This window comes from Mixophyes fleayi, chromosome 2 (genome assembly GCF_038048845.1).
Source record: "Mixophyes fleayi isolate aMixFle1 chromosome 2, aMixFle1.hap1, whole genome shotgun sequence".
Classification (NCBI taxonomy): Eukaryota; Metazoa; Chordata; class Amphibia; order Anura; family Limnodynastidae; genus Mixophyes; species Mixophyes fleayi.
This window is the reverse complement of record NC_134403.1, coordinates 48,291,899-48,310,071: the sequence shown is the minus strand read 5'-3', so window position 1 is coordinate 48,310,071 and position 18,173 is coordinate 48,291,899. Positions and strand designations below refer to the sequence as shown.

The window sequence follows — 18,173 nt, the reverse complement described above, 5'->3', positions numbered from 1 at the left end:
CCCTCTCGGTGATGGAGTATTAATTTAATAAAAATGATAGTTTAGCCCAAATATCTCTAGGCACTACAGCATTCCCCGGTATATCTCCCATCTAAAGTGTTTCATAGATAATTAATAGATATTTGATGTCTTTGATCTGGGGCGCCTAACGAACAAGGGTTCGGTTCAATATACTGTTTAGATCAAAAATTTCTGGATGATTGGCCCTACTAAATTTTAGAATCTACTACCTGGTTTCCCAGCTCACTCAACTAGTCACCTGGCTAGGTGACTCCCTGGGGGTTTTCTCAGACATTTCCTTGCTTTCAGGAGGAAGTGTCTTGCCGCAGTGCAAAAAATTCCTCAGAAATGGTTCGAGAAATATGACAAATTAAAAAGTGTTCATTTGGCCTTCAAATTCCCCAGATCTCAATACAATCATCTGTGGGATGTTCTGTAATAACAAGTCTGAGCCATGGAGGCCTCACCTTGCAACTTACAGGACAAAGAATCTGCTGCTAATGTCTTGGTGTCAGATGCCACAGGTCACCTTCACAGGTCTTGACAGGTCAGCTGTTTTGGCAGAACAAGGGAGACCTACACAATATTAGGTAGGTGGTTTTAATGTTATGGCTGAGCAGTGTGAAAATATATTAGAAATGAAAGGTGCAATTTCACCAATAGAAACAAACATAAGACCACTAGTTCTCATTCTTGGCCTGATCATGTGTGACATAACAAAAAAATACTTTACCTACCCTTATCTTGCACCCTGCTCCACTTGTATGTTTCAACCACTCACATATAATAGGCACCTGAGAAATGTGAGTTTGCTAAGCCGACGCCATCTTGTTGCCTTATAGCCATTTTGTTCTCTTATAGCTTAAAGACAGTTTAGATACAGCTAGTTTGTAGGAATTATTCATTGTTTGCAGGAGACCGTACTCATGACCTTGAATATGGCAGTACAGGCAGGGGCGGACCCAGACATTTATCCTACCCCGGGCGATTTTAGGGGGGGGCAATTTAGGCCCCGCCCCCCTTTCTGTGTTCTAAGGATGCCGGCGGCTGCACAGTATGTGCAGGTCCGTTCAGCAGTGAAAGTGTGCTGTCCCGCTGCTCTGATTGTGTTTAAAACACAATCAGAGCAGCCGGGCAGCATTCTGTCACTGCTGAACGGACCTACACAGTGTGCAGCTGTCGGCAGCAAGCCCCTGCTATGGGGGGCGATCGCCCCGATCGCCCCCCCCTGGATCCGCCACTGAGTACAGGAGATAAACCAACAGGGAGCATGAATGGTTAAAACCTTTTGGGGCATAGTTTTCTGTAATACGTGATTTTTGCTATATAGATATGGACTTGTAACTAATAAAGCAGAGCCAATTGTACACGCAAATCATGCAGTGTATTTAATTCTCTCCAGCTGATGAGCTCATAACTGATACTGACACTTACAGGTGAACAATCTGATTTAGATTTGACACACCTTTTGATCAATGCCAGATTCTTCTCCATGTTTAAAGCAGTTATTTAAATATTTTTTTTTCATTTTTTTTTTTTAATGGTGCATATCCTGACTACCATCTTACTCTTATCAGTTTTTATTCTACCTGTTAATTCACACATTACATAGAATTTAATTCTCCCCAAAGTAGACAATGAGCCTCCATAGATCTTCAGTCTACAATCTTCCCTCCTTTTAAATGGTTACTTTCTAGGTGTGAAAAAAAAATGAACAAATATTTCCATCCCATTTGAACCAAAGGTGTGCACAAAGGCACAACTCACAAAGCACTTTGACATTAAATTAATCTCATCCATTGTTCCTTGCTCTTTATAGAGAACACGCTCAGGAAACACATTTGTGTGGCCTTGTTATGTAAGCGTGGCATACAAAGTAGTACAACTGTATAAAATGCTTTACATCCAGTACCACATAATTCATTTTCATCAACCAGTGGCATCACACACACCAAATATATAATATCTTTCCAGAACAATGTTGTCTTTAACCCAACTGAACGAGTGTATGGCTGTAATTCCAGTTGTATGATTATACCAACTCTACTGGCTTCATGTAGCTCTGAGACTCCATGGCCTTGTTCTGTATTTCCAGCCGACTAACCAAGCGATGCGCTTATGAAGGTGTCTAAACATGGCGATTGAAGAGCCTTCTTAGCTCAAGGTTGGAAGTCACCACAGATACCCTTGATATCGAAAGTAGTGGCCAATTCAGCTTTGAAATGGAGACAGAGGGGATGCCCTACTCCACTGCCACCTCGTCCCAGATAATGAAGTGATTCAGCTGGCATGTGTATGTTACAGACGGAGAGGGAGCGCGTCCAAATCGAATAGACCGATTTACTACCTGCATCTCCTACACTTAGCGAAGTCCCCCAATGTTCCTATTAGTAGTCCCCTGGTGACCATTTGACTAGTGTAACTATCACGAATTGGAAGGGAACCTATTGGGTCGTCCCCCCCCTCATGTGTTTAATATGGTTTAACAGCAGAATTGTTTAAGGTGTTCCTCCCCACTATGTACCCCTTCAATCCTTCCCCTTTTTATTTTTATGTCCTTTCCTTACCCCCCCCCCCCCATCCCTTTCTACTTTCTGTACCCCATAATTTCTGGAAAATTAAAAAAAATACTATTGGAAGTTAAATATGGCGATTGGCGTTTGCAGATTGTCAAGCCTCAGTACTCATACATTACTAAACTCATTTAGCAAAAGATAAATCATCAAGTGTGTCACAAACCAGTAGAACAACATACTAAGACAAACTGGGATAACTGGGGTATTTAAAAATTAAAAACAGAAGTTACAGTTTAGGATTCTGGGTATGTTTGAATTGTTCCAGTCTCAGCAGCATATCTTGATCTTTGAAAATCAGAGAGACATTAGCAGAAATTACAGCTTTGCCACCAATGTTCCTTGCTGCTAAATTAAAGGCACACCACTTATACATTTTTTGTGTGGAAACTCACTGTTTATATAGAACTAGTGGAACAAGTATTAAATATTGATCTACATGAAATGCAAGTTGTGGTGAAACGAGGTATAAATATCACCCTAACCATTGTGTCCCTTGTTTCTCACAATATGTGGATTATAACATGTGCTTTTTTAACTGCAGTGTCCAATTACATGTGGATAAGTGGACATTGTAGCTTATTGTAAATGTGTATATTGTTGATGTGGCTGTGAGGTTCTTATTCAATGTCCTTAGCGTGAACCCAGGTGGGTTATGGGTAGCGATCTGGTTTCAAGATACTTGTGAGGAGGAAGGCTAATTAGTATCAGTTGTTTTCACAAGACTACTCCAGACATTTGGTCTACAATCTGGCAGGGGGAGTTTCTGTGAAAGTAGAGCTCATCCCCACTCCCCTCTCCAATACCCCTTAGGGCAGGAGTAACCAATGTTTAACGAAGAGACCCAGTGGTTTGCCCAGAGAGGGGAAACCACTATGGAAATTTGAGGAGCTACACAGGAGCAAGGGGGTGATAATCATTCTGGGATTTGATTCATGGAAGGTACAGTGTAGCTGGTTTTGAGTTTGTTCCCTACCAATGCACTACAGCTGCAGCTAGGAGAACTCCATGGGTCTTTAAGTCAGGACTTCCAGGTGACTTCGTTCCTTAAGCTAGTGGGGTAAGGGACAGATGTGGTAAACCTGCCTGGTATTTATTTACTCTGTACTTAATCTAGGGATTGTAATAAAAACAATAAATGTATTTTACTTTCTAACTGTATTTGCCTGAGTGACTAAGAACCTTAGAAGGTAGTGGGTAGAATTCTCTGGCCTAGGGGGGCACCTGTGGGTGAGTGGCCAGCCAGAGTGAAGTGGATAGAATTGGACCAGAAAACATGGTATCGTCACACAAGTTTACAAAAATGATCAAAGACCTTCGTATCTGCTTTACCTCTTTAATACAGAATGTACAAATGGTATTTCAACCAGGTACTCTGCAAGCGTTGCAGAATGATTCTTATTCAGATAAGCACATGAGCTGGCAGCTGCTGAACAGATTCAAATAACCGAAAGTGAAACATAACTATTAAAAGTAAAATAACCTGACTCAGGAAAAAAGTTAAATAAAAAGAGCCAAACATATTGGAAGTCTCAATACAAAACACCCACAAAAATGGGTTAGCTCGAGGTATTTTTAACATAAAATATAAACTGCTTTACTAGTAAATTACAGCTATTTCAGGCTCAGCTTATCCAGTATTAAATCTTCGTCTGATTTTGGGGCTTCTGGCAGCTTTTCCGATACTGAATCTGGAAGAGATTTTTGCGTTGATCGCTTTTTTGAGGATTTCTTAGGCTTGTATCCAGAGAGGCGGGAAGCGAGGCTTCTTTTAGGACGTGGCGGCTTCTCCTAGACAAGGGGTGAAACATGTTAGATCATGCCTGTCCAACCTGTGGCCCTCCAGGTGTTGTGAAACTACAAGCCCCAGCATGCTTTGCCAGTAGACTATCTGTTGATGGCTGGAAGGGCATGCTGGGACTTGTCGTTTCACATCTGGAGGGCCGCAGGTTGGACAGGCCTGTGTTAGATGGAAAGCAATCTGGCGACAATGGGTAACTGACTGAGGCACTTATAAACCTAGTAGAAAATAAATCTGACAGCATGGTAGTTGAATGTAATAAGTTATGTTGTACGACCTACAAGGATTATATAATCAACTCTCCAATAAAAGGAGGTCCCTCCAACCTATGTAAGGGTTTGCCTTTATTAAAGACCTTGATAAGAGGTACAAGTTGATTTATTCCTTCCAACATCTCCCACCAGATCTCCCTACACCAACCTCACCAGGGTCCTATCTCAAATACAGGAGTATACACACTGCACTCAGCCTGGTTTGGACTGATTGGGATCATTTTGAAAGTTAAATATACAACACTCACCATCTTTTTCTTCTGTGGATCATGGGTATTCACATGTCTGTCCAGACTTTGCTGAAATAAAAAGGATATTTTTCATCAAGGACAGTTCATTCCCATAGAGATTTCTTCAATACGGACTAAAGCTGGAATTGCGTTCCATACTACACTGTGGCAATGGGGATACAGATATGGGAACATGCGTTAAAGATGGGCTCTATCCAAACAGCTTACAACTACAGGTGTGGCGTACACTTGATATGTTATGTAGCAGAACAAGGATATGTAAAGCCATTGTAATGGCTTTTATTTTAATTTATATCTGATTAAACTACATCCCACAGCTTGTTCCAAGCACCTGCAGATTAACAACCGTACAGGGACAGAAGGGCTGAGGCAGCCACTGATTGCCATCTGGGTGTTTTGTTGCGCAACCTGTATTTCAGTCCACAAGTGTGACCAATGTTGACCTTGCATGTTTTATAAAAGCCATCGCACAAACTTGAAACGATCAGCTAGTAGGATTATTAATACTTGCCTTCATAGCAAATGTTTTGCCGCAACCATCATGTTCACAAGCAAAAGACCGTAGATCATCGTGGAAGGAAATTATATGGCTTTGAAGATTGAATTTTGTAGTATAAGTCCGGGTACAGCCCTCACGTGGACAGCGGTAGACAAACCTCTCCTCCCCATGGCTTTTCTTGTGATCTTTTAGGTATAACTTGGTCTTGAACTTGCGATTACACACGTCACAAACAGCTGGTTCTGCAGAACAAGAAAGCCTTTCACATAGTGGATTTTGTAACTTATAAATGGTTTATTCCCAAGGTAGCCAAAATGCCTAATGTTGATTATAGGGATAATTCCTACTGCCTGAGGCATCTGATGTGCTACATTCTCAAACATTGATTCAGCCTACAAAATTTTCTGCAAGTGCCTTATGGAGTTATGAGTACTCCAACTGCCAAGGACCAGTTACATATTGTATATTTTACTTTATTGGCCTTCATGGTCAACTGGAATCCACTCAATTCTGTGAGGCATGTGTTACCAAACAGTGTTAGAGAGGGAAACATTTTCCAAGCCACCAGAAGTCACAGACTAAGTTGAATGTTTCATGGGCCAAATTTGTGGAAGTAGCCAAGTTTAGAAACAAGATGCATTTTACACCAAACACATTTTCTCCATTCTATAGACCCATAAAAGATATTTACTTGAGTAGGATACCAAAAGAAGTACTAGTCAAGGAAAAAAAAAACCCACCCAAAGAACCAACTTGCTGCTGACAAAACAGATGCATCGTTCTTCTCACTAACACCCTGAGGTGCAATCTGGCCAAAACCATTGGCACCAAATAGATGAAGCCTTTTTACCTGGTGACTGTCAAAGGAGAGATTGATGGCCCAAGAATTGTGGCTGAAGCTAGACTGTCTCCATCACTAGGGAAGAGTTTACAGTAATGCAATAGTAGAGCTCAATAAGGCAATAAAAAGCAAATACCTGGAACCAATTAAGTCTACATGTAGACTAACAATTTTAAAATTCTACTCATGGTGATGAGCACAGTTGAAGACTAAGCTGCTGACCTTACCTGAGTGACTAACTGCAACATGTTTCAGGTAGTCTGTCCAGGTCTTTCCCACAAATGGACAATCGCTGTCTTTTTGGCATGGGTAACCTACAAAACATGTATTTTTTTTTTAAATCATGTGTAGACCGATTAGTGCGATTTGTTCAGAACTGATGCAAGTCTGTAGAACTGGGGGTTTCTCACAAGTCAATGCCTAAAAGTTGATGTTAACAGGACTAAAGCCACCACTGAAGTTTAGCTAGAACTTAAGATGGCAATAATCTTCTTTATAAAGCACCATTATGCAGCGTTGTACATGGAGGTGATGAAAATAAGTTTTGCCTGGAAGCGTTAGACATAAAGCCGTTTAAGAATTCTAACATTTAACGATAAAAGGATTAGGCTACTCCGTGGCAGTAACCACTTCTACCTGTGCCCTTCATCATGAATGTGCCTGTATGTAGGAGATCAGCCTGTCATACGTTCAGTTCTAAAACAAACAAACTAATATTTAGGCATCAGTCCAGCAAGTATCAAGAAAAAGAAGATTAGCCAGAAGTAAGCAAAGCATAGACCTTAATACAGCAGACAATGAGGGTCATTTTCTGCAATGGCCCATTTGCAAATTCATGGCTTGTGTTCCAGCAACAAACCAGTAATGCAGGCCTGTCCAACCTGCGGCCCTCTAGATGTTGTGAAACTACAAGTCCCAGCATGCCCTTCCAGCTATCAACTGGTTGTCTACTGGCAAGGCATGCTGGGGCTTGTAGTTTCAGAACATCTGGAGGGCCGCAGGTTGGACAGGCCTGCAGTAATGCAATAGGAAGTTCCCTTAACTCAATGGATCGATTAAAGTACCTGCATGAACTTTTTCATGGCGTTTAAGTTTAGAAGGTGCAGAGAAGTTTTTATCACATCCTTCATGAGTGCATCTAGGAGTAATAAAAAATGCAGTATTAAATGCTAGAATTAGAGAGCTCAATAAATATTTACCCGTTAGTAATACAAATAAAGTGTAATGTTAGTAATACAAATACTAGAGCTAATTGCATTAGACAGATGTGCACTGGGAAAATGAAGCAGATTAAGATAATCAGGTGATGCACAATACTTTATATTTCTATTACCAGGAAATGTTAACTTGTAACCATTCTGTATAAATATGACATAGTTAACACTATACTGACCAATTAGCTTTTGTGCAGCATTTAAAATATTACATTTTAACCTCCCAATTGTACACCATACAGGTTTAGGACGACTATCCTTGGGACATTAATTGTTTGCTCACCAGAAAGGTAAAATAAGACTTACTTGAAAGGATGCTGGTTTGTATGAATGTACTGATGAACCTTCAGCTGATTATGCTTCTTGAACTCTCTGCCACATTCTGTGAAATAACACTGAACATGAAAGGCACAAAACAAAGTTACAAAGGAGGACTTTACAAACAACCAGGAGCTATATTGGCAATCAGAGACATTGGTCACGTCTAGGATAGCCTTCTCTGCGTCAGACACGTGTACACCTACATACTATTCATTATACAGGGCTTCAGGTCATACAATTGAATGTTATTTGCCTGTGTGAGTACGTAAATGGCGAGCAATTAAAAATATGCCCACTTTGGACAAACTTCAGCAAATATAGGGGGGTGGGGGGAATTTCCTTACATGAACCAACGCAGCAAGCAATATTGCATTGTGCACTCATAATGTAGGAGAGCCTGGTCAGACTGGCTTTCCATTTGCTACATTGGGGAGGGATGGGGGCAGGGGTACAATGAGTGCTTTGCCAAAAGATGACAACCTTATTAAAAGCATTTGGTTATTACAGTTAGAAGATCTAGTTGTCAGGAAATCCCTCAATACAATGGGCAACATACCTGACATTCCAGTATGTGTCACCCCTTGCTGATCATGACAGTGTGCTGCACAGATTTATATGCATAGGTAGAGTCAATTATGTGGGCACTGCATAAAGGGTCATCTTTAAGCAAGTTCTTCCAAGTTAAAGTTACACAAAGGACCACGCTTTCACCAAACTGGCCCATGATGCCTACATCATGAAGCTATTCTTTGGGCATTAAGATTTCAGTCTACTCGTTGACTAGGAACCTTTGGCATCACTGATTCATAGATACTGACTGCTCGTGTTATCATTAGTTCACACAACGACTAGATACTTCTACAGCTGACTGCTCAAAGAATACTAGTTTCATACCACAAAGAGCTGCCGCGGAGAAGTGTGAGCTCTTTTATAGTGTTTCTTCATGTTAGATGTTGTAGAAAATCTTAAGTCACAATCTTCTGATTCACACCTGGAACGTGAATGGAAAAAAGTGTCAGCATAAACCTTTTCAAAGTAGTCTAGTAATTGTTATGGCATTAAAAGGCACTGTATACCCAGATAAACCCAACCATGCCTCATTCGATGTTCAGTCACTGAGATCAGACAATTACAGAGATGGGCATTGCCAAGTAAGCCAGTGTGTTATAGCACATATTGCCATCTGCTCATTCTAAGCACGCAAAAGAGCGTGGCCCTCAAATACTGGAAGCTTAGGGGGCGGGTGGTTAAGTAATAGGCAAGGATGGTCATTTGTGCTAAACTTATGATATGACAATTAAATGCTAAAGTTATAAAAGCTTATGTAGAACATACCTGCTAATGTATTACATTACAATGGGTAGTCTTGAATAGCTTGTGTATACTTACTTGCAAGGTTTCTCACCACTGTGTGTCATAGAATGTCGAGTCAGATGATACAAAGTTGTGAAGTCTTTACCACATCCTTCATATGTGCATGTAAATGGTTTCTAGGTGAAAATAGAACATTGTTGAATGTCTTCATGATTATCCATAAAAAAAAATCCACAAATCCCTATAATTGACATGACTATGAACCTTTCCAATGAATGTGTTTTGAACAAGTGCATGGAAACCCAGTAAGCTTGTAGGACTACAAGTTTTCACTGTGCAGTCCTACAGTAGCATTAAAAGAATTACATACAGGTATGAGATCTCTTAACTGGAAGTCTGGACCATAGTATAAACATTTTTTGCTCTTGTGCAGTTAAAAAGAATTAAAGAGGTCCAGATAATATAGCACTTCATTGCTTACCTAGAAAAACAGGTATCCTGTGTCAAACAGTGAAAGATCATGGTTTCTACTAGTATACTACAAGTAACTCCTAAGTCAATTTATATTGTGAAGAAATTACAAGCACCATTAAAGTCTTTCATGGAGAGGAAGTGGCGCGAGGACCAATATTGTGTCTTGATTGGTCCTCCCACTCAGTCTCAATTATCAGCTGGGCCCGTGTGCAGAATGATTTAATAAGGAAGACAGTAGCAAAATTACATGCAAGTGGCATGGCAGCTTTAAGTAGAAGGGAAAATGTTACCACCCAAATTGAATGAGATACTCAAACTGCTAGGACAGCAATACACATATACCACTTCCCACAACAGCTAGGTGCATTAGAGTACCTGCCACCATACTTTGCATGGCTTTTATATGGTTTGATAACATGTTATCTTCCAAACTAAGCTGGAAAAATATAAAGGCAGTTTCAAGACACCAGGGAGATTTTATCTATCATTTGCTTATAAAAGCACTAATATTACGCAAGCGCTGTACTGAGACTTGTCATTTACATCAGTCGATGCACCATTGGAGTTTAGTGTGTAAGTGGTAGGGAATGTAGACTAAGCTCAACATAGTCAGAAGCTAATTATCCTTCCATTATGTTTTTGGACCATGGGAGGATTCCCACAACTCTGGTTGGAACCAAACCATTGACCCCAAGGTTATTAGACAGCAATGCTAACCACTGTGCTGCCTAAAGCAGTGTTGTCCCAAATATAACTCCCATACAAATACTAAACAAACTTGAAGTTTATTACAAATAAAAACATGCTTTATGTACCCAAAGCTTAGAATTTAGAGTCCAACACCATGGATAAATTGACTACAATCCACACAACCCATGATGTTACATTTCCACATATTCCATGCTGAAGAGAACACTTCAGACGAAAACACATCCAGCTCTATAGTGACTTCTCCCACCAGCCCAGGGCCATCATCTGACACTGGGGCTTTCTGGTAATGGCTGCGCAGTCAGCAGGATAATTGAAAACAGCTGTTCATGGAGAACCTAACAGTGGTACCCATGTAGTTAAGTACAGTTATTTGCAGAAAAGTTAAAAAAAATTAATGTGCCGCCACAGTAGGAACTGCAAATTGCACAGTATTTTCTAAGGCTCCTCCATTTCTCTAGTATATGACCAGAGAAAAAAAAAAAAAAAGGCCACTGAGATGTCTGTGGGGACCAATAAGCTGCGGCACAGTCCATGCTTACTGGTACATGTGGTCAAAACCCATAAGATAGTTTACAAAAAAAAACCTGCTGTACTACAGAAACAGCCCCAGGAAAACAGCAGTATTGAGCAGCTTTGCCCTAACAGGATAAAAACTGAATGAAGGCTTTACTCAGCTGCTGAAGATTGTATTGTCTTTGTAAAATCAATGTATAGCATAGTAGTATATTACACATTACATTTTAAACAGTTAAACAATACATTATGTAGACTCGCCAAGGCTCAACCAGGGTGCTATTTGAGAACTCCAGACCCAGGTGTACTTTCCACAGCTATAGCAGGGTCTATAAGCATATACATCAACTTCAAATACATCAAAATTAATTCTACACAGCTCATTTGCTCACACCACTTTTCAAAAATACATGTCTGAACATGCCCCAGATTTACACCACAGACTTTCAGTAAACTCATCCCTCCCAATTTCTTTGAAAGTAGCATCTAAACTAAAATATAAAAGATATGATAATATGACATGTTTCTACTAAGGTGTAGAGATACAAGACTTCAATATTTCCAACAATAAACAAGATACAAGACACTATTGTCAGTATGAACCCTATGCCAATAGTGGCCAGACAGCACCACTGAAACACATGTGTAAATGCAAAATGCGTTACAGACAAGTTGCCCACAGGAATTGGCAGCATCAAGTAGAAGCTGTCAGTCACAGCACACGTGGTAGTCAGATGTACACCGAGCAGTACAGTGGGGCAATGCCCGATGTTTCATGAGATGCCACCTAGCCCTAGGCAAAATGATCACCTCCCCACCCCGCGGTGTTTGTAAAGCCCCCAAATGGCAATAGAACCATCACACCACTGACAGATCAGCCCCGTCCGCCTCACCTGCCCCGTGTGCTTGCACAGATGAGCCTGCAGCTTCCAGTTCTTGTTATAAGTGGCGTTACAGTCAGGGAATGAGCAGAGATACCGCTTATACAGGACCGGCGGCTCCTTCTCCCCCATCGTACTACAAGTCCCAGACTCTTCTCTTTCCCGTATCGCAACCTGGCTGCACCAGGAAGCCACGACGACCGCCATGGCCCGGCTTTCTAGAACTGGGCTGAACCACTGGCACACACACTGTAGGGGTGGACGGACCTATGGTGTACTTGTTCAAGGCACACGTGTTCAAGCTGGGTAATGTGACACAATCTGACCTTTATTTATTATAGACTGTTTGATGTTAAGCGTCTGCAATACAAGATATGGATGTTTTGTCTTTCCAAGGGTCAAAGTATTACAGGATCTCACCGATACAACTTGGTACAGGCCTTCTGTTGTCACGTGGATGACTTTGAAGTAAAAGCGCGACATCTTTGTAATGTTATAACAGTTTCCTACTAGTGCTGCAGTTGGTTCTGCGTTTATCCTTCCAAGTGTCAGACAGTAATAGAGGGGGTGTGTAGGTTTTACCTGCAGTTAGGGAAGTCATAGTAACAGTTATATTTTATCTCTCTAGAGAGTTTGCAGGGAACAATCAATTCTCTTAACTTTATCTACACACAGAGCAGTTATTCAATTGTGTCCGTTAAGTTTTAACACAGTTTTTTTAAAAAATTTTCGAGCAGGTTAACTTTACCTGCAATTCAATTCCATTTTTAACGCTAAGTTTTTTTTTCAAGAAACGGTCCTCTCGCGCTCAACTAGAAGGTCTGTTGAAAGTATAGGGTGTGCGAGAGGCAGCCGTGTTAAAAGCTATTCAATTGTTTTTTAGCGCGGCGGGTAAAACAGGAAAATATTAGAGATGAGCGCACTCGGATTTCCTGAATCAGAGCCCACCCGAACGTTGCCGATCCGAGTCGGATCCGAGACAGATCTGGGTATTGGCGCCAAATGAAAACTTGAAACCGAGGATCGGAGTCATAATCCCGCTGTCGGATCTCGCGATACTCGGAACCTATAAATTCCCCGCTAGTCGCCGCCATCTTCACTCGGGCATTGATCAGGGCAGAGGGAGGGTGTGTTAGGTGGTCCTCTGTCCTGGTAGATCTCGTGCTGTGCTGTGCTGTGTTCTGCAGTATCAGTCCAGTGGTACTGTGTGCTGTGCTCTGTCAATTTTGAGTTCAGTGGTGCTGCTGGGTCCTGTGCTGTGTCCTGTTCAGTCCAGTGGTGCTGTGTCCTGTGCTCTGTGCTTCTAAGGGCATAGTTATTTCCCCATTATTCCCAAGTGTTTCAAAAATTACAAAAAAGTTATAAAAAAAAATACAAAAAAATAATTTAAAAAAAAATTAATTACAACAAAATTTGCAAAACCAATGCTGCAGTATAAGCCCATTGGTACCTGCAATATTACCAAGTTCACTGATTCAGCAGTATAAGTCCAGTGGTACTGCTATTACAAAGTTCACTGATTCAGCAGTGTATAAGTCCAGTGGTACTGCTATTACAAAGTTCACTGATTCAGCAGTATAAGTCCAGTGGTACTGCTATTACAAAGTTCACTGATTCAGCAGTAGTAAAAGTCCAGTGGTACTGCTATTACAAAGTTCACTGATTCAGCAGTGTATAAGTCCAGTGGTACTGCTATTACAAAGTTCACTGCTTCAGCAGTATAAGTCCAGTGGTACTGCTATTACAAAGTTCACTGATTCAGCAGTGTATAAGTCCAGTGGTACTGCTATTACAAAGTTTACTGATTCAGCAGTATAAGTCCAGTGGTACTGCTATTACAAAGTTCACTGATTCAGCATTAGTAAAAGTCCAGTGGTACTGCTATTACAAAGTTCACTGATTCAGCAGTGTATAAGTCCAGTGGTACTGCTATTACAAAGTTCACTGCTTCAGCAGTATAAGTCCAGTGGTACTGCTATTACAAAGTTCACTGATTCAGCAGTATAAGTCCAGTGGTACTGCTATTACAAAGTTCACTGATTCAGCAGTATAAGTCCAGTGGTACTGCTATTACAAAGTTCACTGATTCAGCAGTATAAGTCCAGTGGTACTGCTATTACAAAGTTCACTGATTCAGCAGTGTATAAGTCCAGTGGTACTGCTATTACAAAGTTCACTGATTCAGCAGTATAAGTCCAGTGGTACTGCTATTACAAAGTTCACTGATTCAGCAGTATAAGTCCAGTGGTACTGCTATTACAAAGTTCACTGATTCAGCAGTGTATAAGTCCAGTGGTACTGCTATTACAAAGTTCACTGCTTCAGCAGTATAAGTCCAGTGGTACTGCTATTACAAAGTTCACTGATTCAGCAGTATAAGTCCAGTGGTACTGCTATTACAAAGTTCACTGATTCAGCAGTATAAGTCCAGTGGTACTGCTATTACAAAGTTCACTGATTCAGCAGTATAAGTCCAGTGGTACTGCTATTACAAAGTTCACTGATTCAGCAGTGTATAAGTCCAGTGGTACTGATATATTACAAAGTTCACTGATTCAGCAGTATAAGTCCAGTGGTACTGCTATTACAAAGTTCACTGATTCAGCAGTGTATAAGTCCAGTGGTACTGATATATTACAAAGTTCACTGATTCAGCAGTATAAGTCCAGTGGTACTCTCCTGTGCCGCATATAATCTTTAAAGGCTTTGCCAAGTGTGTGTGGCTTAGGGGTACGCTCTCTTGTGCTACATATAATGGAAAACCAAAATTTGGAGTATGAAGTAGGGAAAGATCAAGACCCACTTCCTCCTAATGCTGAAGCTGCTGCCACTAGTCATGACATAGACGATGAAATGCCAACAACGTCGTCTGGCAAGCCCGATGCCCAATCTCCTAGTACAGGGCATGTAAAATCCAAAAAGCCCAAGTTCTCAAAAAATAGCAAAAAGAGAAACTTAAAATCATCTGAGGAGAAACGTAAAGTTGTCAATATGCCATTTACGACACGTAGTGGCAAGGAACGGCTTAGGCCCTGGCCCGTGTTCATGACTAGTGGTCCAGCTTCACCCAAGGATCTAAGCCCTCCCCCCCCCCCCCCCACAAAAAATTTAAGAGAGTTATGCTGTCAGCAACAACAACAAAACAGCAAAGAACTCTGCCTTCTAAACAGATGACATCACAAATCCCCAAGGCGACTCCAAGGGTGTTGTTGGTTGTGAACCCTGACCTTCCCATCACTGTACGGGAAGAGGTGACTCCATCCAGCATTTGCAGCACGCCCTCTGCATATGCTGGAAGGATCACCCACAGTCCAGTTACAGATTTGGCTAATGAAGGTGTGAATGTTGTACACTGGGAGGAGGATATTGATGTAGCTGGCGCTGAGGAGGATGTTGATGATTATGATGCAGACAGATACCAAATTGCCGTTCTCAATTTCTATTTATATTCTAGATTATATAACGGCTGAATAGTTTTCTATTTTACTCCTAGTGGAGAGGGGATCTGATGCAGACAGATACCAAACTGCCTTTGTCCATTTCTTTGTATACTTGAATTTCTAGTTCTACAGTCTATGCAGGCTGCTTTTTTTATATTCAACTACAAGTGTAGGGCGGGGGGGGGGGGGCATAGATAGCCACCAAAGTAACGTGGTCCATTTAATTTCACTTTCTAGCTCCACAGTCTGTGCAGCCTGCTTTTTTATTCTTCAAAGTATTTACAAGCCTTGCAATCTAAATTAACTAGAGGTAGTGACGTGGTAGAACTCCAAAAGGCAGTTTGGAAGCCCCTGTACAAACTGGCTCTATTTTACCTGAGTTGTTCCCCCTCCAGTGTGTACTCGGAAAGAGTTTTTAGTGCAGCGGGGAACCTGGTCAGTGAGCGGCGAAGGAGGTTGCTTCCTCACAACGTTGAAAAAATGATGTTTATAAAAATGAATAATCAATTCCTCAATGAAGTACAGCACTGCCCTCCAGATAGTACAGAGAGACCTGTGGTTGTGGAGTCCAGCGGGGACGAATTGATAATGTGTGAGGAGGAGGAAGTACACACTGTAGGGGGAGAGGAATCAGAGGTTGAGGATGAGGACGACATCTTTCCTCAGTAGAGCCTGTTTAGTTTGTACAGGGAGAGATGAATTGTTATTTTGGTGTGGGGGCCCAAACAAACCAATCATTTCAGCCACAGTTGTTTGGTAGGCCCTGTCACTGAAATGATTGGTTTGTTAAAGTGTGCATGTCCTATTTCAACAACATAAGGGTGGGTGGGCGGGCCCAAGGACAATTCCATCTTGCAACTATTTTTTTGGCATTATGTGACCATTCAACAGTCGTTTGTCATGTTCAAAAAGTAAAAGAAAATGTCTACAAATTAAAAAAATTTAATCAAAAGTTAAATGCCCTGTCATTATTTAAAACAAGAGGGTTTGACGTGCTAGAATTAGTGTAGTGTTAATATGTTATAAACACTACACTTGGAACTTGGAGGAGGTATTGTGGCCCCGGTATCAAATTTAGTACCGGGGCCACCCCACTACGCAGTCCAGATACTTGTTTGGTGGAATTCTGACCAGTTGAGGGTGTAACTATTTATTATATTGTGGCCCCGGTATCAAATTTAGTACCGGGGCCACCCCACTACGCAGTCCAGATACTTGTTTGGTGGAATTCTGACCAGTTGAGGGTGTAACTATTTATTATATTGTGGCCCCGGTATCAAATTTAGTACCGGGGCCACCCCACTACGCAGTCCAGATACTTGTTTGGTGGAATTTTGACCAGTTGAGGGTGTAACTATTTATTATATTGTGGCCCCGGTATCAAATTTAGTACCGGGGCCACCCCACTACACAGTCCAGAATTTATTTTTTGGGAAATTCAGAGCCGTGGAGGGTTTTTTATTAATTATATTGTGGTGACCACTCCTCTACGCAGTCCAGGTACATTTTTTGGTTCGATTCATACCAGTTGATGGTTTTCTTATTATATATATTGTGGTGACCACTCCTCTACGCAGTCCAGATACATTTATTGGTGCGATTCATACAAGTTCAGGGTTTTTAATTTATATTGTGGTGAGTGACCACTCCTCTACGCAGTCCAGGTACATTATTCGGTGCGATTCAGACCAGTTGATGGTTTTCTTATTATATTGTGTGACCACTCCTCTACGCACTCCAGATACATTTATTGGTGCGATTCATACAAGTTCAGGGTTTTTAATTTATATTGTGGTGAGTGACCACTCCTCTACGCAGTCCAGGTACATTATTCGGTGCGATTCAGACCAGTTGATGGTTTTCTTATTATATATATTGTGGTGACCACTCCTCTACGCAGTCCAGGTACATTATTCGGTGCGATTCAGACCAGTTGATGGTTTTCTTATTATATTGTGGTGACCACTCCTCTACGCAGTCCAGATACATTTATTGGTGTGATTCATACAAGTTCAGGGTTTTTAATTTATATTGTGGTGACCATTCCTCTACGCAGTCCAGATACATTTATTGGTGCGAATCATACAAGTTCAGGGTTTTTAATTCATATTGTGGTGACCACTCCTCTACGCAGTCCAGGTACATTGTTTGGTGCGATTCATACCAGTTGATGGTTTTCTTATTATATATATTGTGGTGACCACTCCTCTACGCAGTCCAGGTACATTATTCAGTGCGATTCAGACCAGTTGATGGTTTTCTTATTATATTGTGGTGACTCACTCCTCTACGCAGTCCAGATACATTTATTGGTGCGAATCATACAAGTTCAGGGTTTTTAATTTATATTGTGGTGACCACTCTACGCAGTCCAGGTACATTTTTTGGTGCGATTCATACCAGTTGATGGTTTTCTTATTATATATATTGTGGTGACCACTCCTCTACGCAGTCCAGGTACATTATTCGGTGCGATTCAGACCAGTTGATGGTTTTCTTATTATATTGTGGTGACCCACTCCTCTACGCAGTCCAGATACATTTATTGGTGCGAATCATACAAGTTCAGGGTTTTTAAATTATATTGTGGTGACCCACTCCTCTACGCAGTCCAGATACATTTATTGGTGCGAATCATACAAGTTCAGGGTTTTAAAATTATATTGTGGTGACCACTCCTCTACGCAGTCCAGGTACATTTTTTGGTGCGATTAAGACCAGTTGATGGTTTTCTTATTATATTGTGGGGACCACTCCACTACGCAGTCCAGAAAGATACCTCGTTGCAACGTTTTGGACTAATAACTATATTGTGAGGTGTTCAGAATACACTGTAAATTAGTGGAAATGCTTGTTATTGAATGTTTTTGAGGTTAATAATAGCGTAGGAGTGAAAATAAGCCCAAAAACTTGATTTTTGAACTTTTTATGCTTTTTTCAAAAAATATCCGAATCCAAAACCTTAAATCCGAACCAAAACCTTTCGGCCAGGTGTTTTGCGAAACAAATCCGAACCCAAAACATCACGAAAATCTGAATCCAAAACACAAAACACGAGACACCAAAAG

The 18,173-nt window shown here is 41.1% G+C and overlaps 1 protein-coding gene across 1 annotated transcript; it reads right to left on the bottom strand.

The window, feature by feature from the left end:
• Nucleotides 1–3,895: 3,895 nt before the first annotated feature.
• Nucleotides 3,896–11,904, bottom strand: GTF3A (general transcription factor IIIA). The gene is made up of 9 exons (XM_075198934.1): nt 11,678–11,904; nt 9,162–9,262; nt 8,667–8,763; nt 7,758–7,846; nt 7,302–7,375; nt 6,465–6,551; nt 5,409–5,638; nt 4,895–4,945; nt 3,896–4,364 (listed from the first exon to the last, which is right to left on the bottom strand). Exons 1-9 carry the CDS (start codon nt 11,870–11,872, stop codon nt 4,188–4,190), a joined length of 1,101 nt encoding a protein of 366 aa, XP_075055035.1. The 5' UTR covers nt 11,873–11,904; the 3' UTR covers nt 3,896–4,187.
• Nucleotides 11,905–18,173: the final 6,269 nt, after the last annotated feature.

What these genes read in the sequence shown, in the direction of transcription:
- GTF3A (XM_075198934.1), bottom strand. Translation starts at nt 11,872, where the DNA reads ATGGCGGTCGTCGTGGCTTCCTGGTGCAGCCAGGTTGCGATACGGGAA. An exon ending in ACAAACCAGCATCCTTTCAA is followed by an intron (nt 7,376 to 7,757) that starts GTAAGTCTTATT and finishes TATTACTCCTAG; the next exon opens with ATGCACTCATGAAGGATGTG. An exon ending in TGTTGCAGTTAGTCACTCAG is followed by an intron (nt 5,639 to 6,464) that starts GTAAGGTCAGCA and finishes CTTGTTCTGCAG; the next exon opens with AACCAGCTGTTTGTGACGTG.